General features: G+C 37.3%; 1 protein-coding gene across 1 annotated transcript; it reads right to left on the minus strand.

The window, feature by feature from the left end:
• Positions 1-1,045: 1,045 nt before the first annotated feature.
• On the minus strand, positions 1,046-2,570 carry LOC106299605 (MIP18 family protein At1g68310-like). Its single transcript, XM_013735669.1, has 5 exons — positions 2,354-2,570; positions 2,156-2,261; positions 1,969-2,068; positions 1,638-1,683; positions 1,046-1,441 (listed from the first exon to the last, which is right to left on the minus strand). The coding sequence occupies exons 1-5, from the start codon at positions 2,475-2,477 to the stop codon at positions 1,335-1,337; spliced, it is 483 nt and encodes a 160-aa protein (XP_013591123.1). The 5' UTR covers positions 2,478-2,570; the 3' UTR covers positions 1,046-1,334.
• Positions 2,571-2,816: the final 246 nt, after the last annotated feature.

The raw sequence follows: 2,816 nt of genomic DNA on the forward strand, positions 1-2,816 counted from the left end.
TCGGTAAGTTCTTTTTTTTTTAAAGTTCAATTCATTTATTTCTTGATTTTTATTTTATCATCTTTTTCTATCATTTAAATTTGGCTATTTTCTATTTCAGTCGGTTCCAAAGAAGAAGAGATGTTTGGTCGGTTAGGATCGTCGTCCCCGGTCGGTTCCTCCTTCTTCTGCACCACCGCCCTTTGTTGATCCAGAAGTACTTACGGCTCAGTTGAAGGACAAGGATGATCGCATATCTTTGTTGGAGACCCCGATGGCGGCTCAACAGGCGGGCTATGAGACACAGAAGAGGCTAAACCAGCAAATAATGGAGATGATGAAGAGGATGTACCCGAACGAGGTGTTCCCAAACGTGCCAGACCCGTAGTTTTTTTTTTTCAAAAACTCGGAATATTTTATTTTTATTTGTACAACTTTGAATATTAACTAATATGATTTCAATTTTAATTTTAATTTTATATTTTCGAATTTAAATTTCAAAAATTATATTTTAAAAAAAAAATTAATTTTTTTAAAATTCCGAGTTTTTTTTTTTTTTTTTTGAAATTCCGAGGAAATGAACGCTCGGAAATTTCCGACGAACATTTCCTCGGAATAAGTCGTCGGAATATACCGAGGGACTCCTTCCTCGGAATTTTCCGAGGGCTCCGTTCCTCGGAAATTCCCGATGAAAATTCCGAGGAACATTTCGTCGGAACTTCCGAGGACTGGACCATCGGAAAGTTCATCGAAATATCCCGAGGAAGTTCTCATTCGGTATATTCCGAGGACCTTTCCGACGAACTGGTGGTCCTTGGAGTTTCCTCGGAAACTTCTATTTGTCTTGAATAATAGTACTTTCCATCTTAAAACTAACAGTCTGTAATATATACACTACGGCGGCATACCGAGGGAAAACATCGTCGGTATGTCGTCGGAATAACGTTATTCCGACGACATACCGACGATGTTTTCCCTCGGTATGCCGCCGTAGTGTATATATTACAGACTGTTAGTTTTAAGATGGAAAGTACTATTATTCAAGACAAATAGAAGTGTTATTCAGTAGTTTATATATTACAGACTGTCACTGAAGATAGAAACCAATGGAACAATAAGAGAACAGGGAGACGTAGCGTAATTGAAATAATCCTTTCCAAAATTATTAATCTTCTTCTCGTTGTTTCCTTTCTAAGACAGCAAATGCCTAAGAATAGGGTCATATCAATTATCATTCCAGGGATAAGTTCCTAAGTCTAGATCGAAACAATAAACTGAACACAAGATAAGTCCTAGTTGATGAAAATCTTTGCGGTAGAAGCAGAGACATATCACGATAGTGAACCTTGAGGGCATCAAGCAACATTTAAATGATGGGAAAGACATTCATCGACGATCTCCACGATGTATGGATTCTTTAATGCAGCGGACACACGTTCTTTGTCGTTTAGTTGTTTATTGACTGCATTTTCAGAGCAAGAAAAAGAGAAAATTCTATAAACAAGCGCGCTTGTACAATTAGTTCAAATCTTTTGGCTATAGAGTGGACTTTAATGATTCATTTGCTCTGTCACTCTACTATTTTACTGGGGACCGGACAAGGTCGATCAAAAACCAAACACGCATAAGCAAGGATATCGAAAAGTTAAATGACATACCTGCAGCCTCTGTTGCATGACTACCGGGTGCTACTCTTATATCAACCTGCAAAAAAAAAAGTCTTTTCAAAGGATGGAAACATCAAGCATAACAGAAACTTTGCATTCTGTGGTTATAAGGCACTAATAGGAACATTTAGTAGAGGCTCAAGCTACACACTCACTTAGCAATCATCACATTAAAAGTTTTAACAATGAGAAAAAGAAGAAAAGAAAAATACTCTGCCTAGCGTATCACAAGTACATGTGTTAGTGAGATTTTATTTAGTGCAACACTTGATGAATACAATTATGTTCTAAAAAACAAAAACATGAGAGAAGGAGGTTGTACTTTGTATCGCCCAGGAAGGTTTCGCATAAGTTTCACGCGGACACAAAGACCGATTAAGGTAGTCATGCCACAAAGTTTCATAGTTGGAGTGAATGTAATCCTATCAAAACGAAAACGGAAGAGCTCAGCACAAACTTAAAACTTAATATTCATACAAAGAATCACAAAAGCTTCATTCTCAACGTACCTAACATAACTCTTGTCATCATCCACTTCGACTGAGTCTTTTGTAAGTACTTTGAGGTGTTCCAAAGAAGAAGGGCGCTCTGGATCTTTGATATTTCTTATATGATGTAGTTAAACGTCAAGGAGAACTACAATGATCCACAGTTATCAACTAATAAAAACTTGATGACACAGCATAAGTCCAAGCAAAAAAGGATATCAAAAATCTTGAGATGGTCGATTGGTTCTAGTGAAAGAACATCTGTATTGCTCGAATCAGGACGAACATGATGCTCTTTAGTCTCGTACACGATTGGCTTCTCATTACTTAACCTAGAAACCATGTTTCTCGGCCAAAATATTTAAACAGGAGAAAACAGGAGAAAAGAAAAACAAGTGAGATTCGGAAACCCTAACGAGCCAACACAGAACAACGATGAATGGTGTTTTTCCGATTTTTGTCTTCTTTCAAGAAAAAATTAGAAGAAAATTATATATAATAAATTGGAAAACCGATGTTGGGCCAGGCCCATGTAACTGAATTCTCAAGAAGAGCTTCGTGGGCTTCTATATGGATCCTCAAAAGCTATATACGGCTGTTGAGAAGCTTGTTGTTAATTTGCTTATAGTTGGGAGCCTTGGTAAATGGACACTAGAAAGGTGTGTTAACCAAACTAACATCA

Source organism: Brassica oleracea, chromosome C6 (genome assembly GCF_000695525.1).
Source record: "Brassica oleracea var. oleracea cultivar TO1000 chromosome C6, BOL, whole genome shotgun sequence".
Classification (NCBI taxonomy): domain Eukaryota; kingdom Viridiplantae; phylum Streptophyta; class Magnoliopsida; order Brassicales; family Brassicaceae; genus Brassica; species Brassica oleracea.

What these genes read in the sequence shown, in the direction of transcription:
- LOC106299605 (XM_013735669.1), bottom strand. Translation starts at nt 2,477, where the DNA reads ATGGTTTCTAGGTTAAGTAATGAGAAGCCAATCGTGTACGAGACTAAA. An exon ending in GATGACAAGAGTTATGTTAG is followed by an intron (nt 2,069 to 2,155) that starts GTACGTTGAGAA and finishes TCGTTTTGATAG; the next exon opens with GATTACATTCACTCCAACTA. An exon ending in TCATGCAACAGAGGCTGCAG is followed by an intron (nt 1,442 to 1,637) that starts GTATGTCATTTA and finishes CTGAAAATGCAG; the next exon opens with TCAATAAACAACTAAACGAC.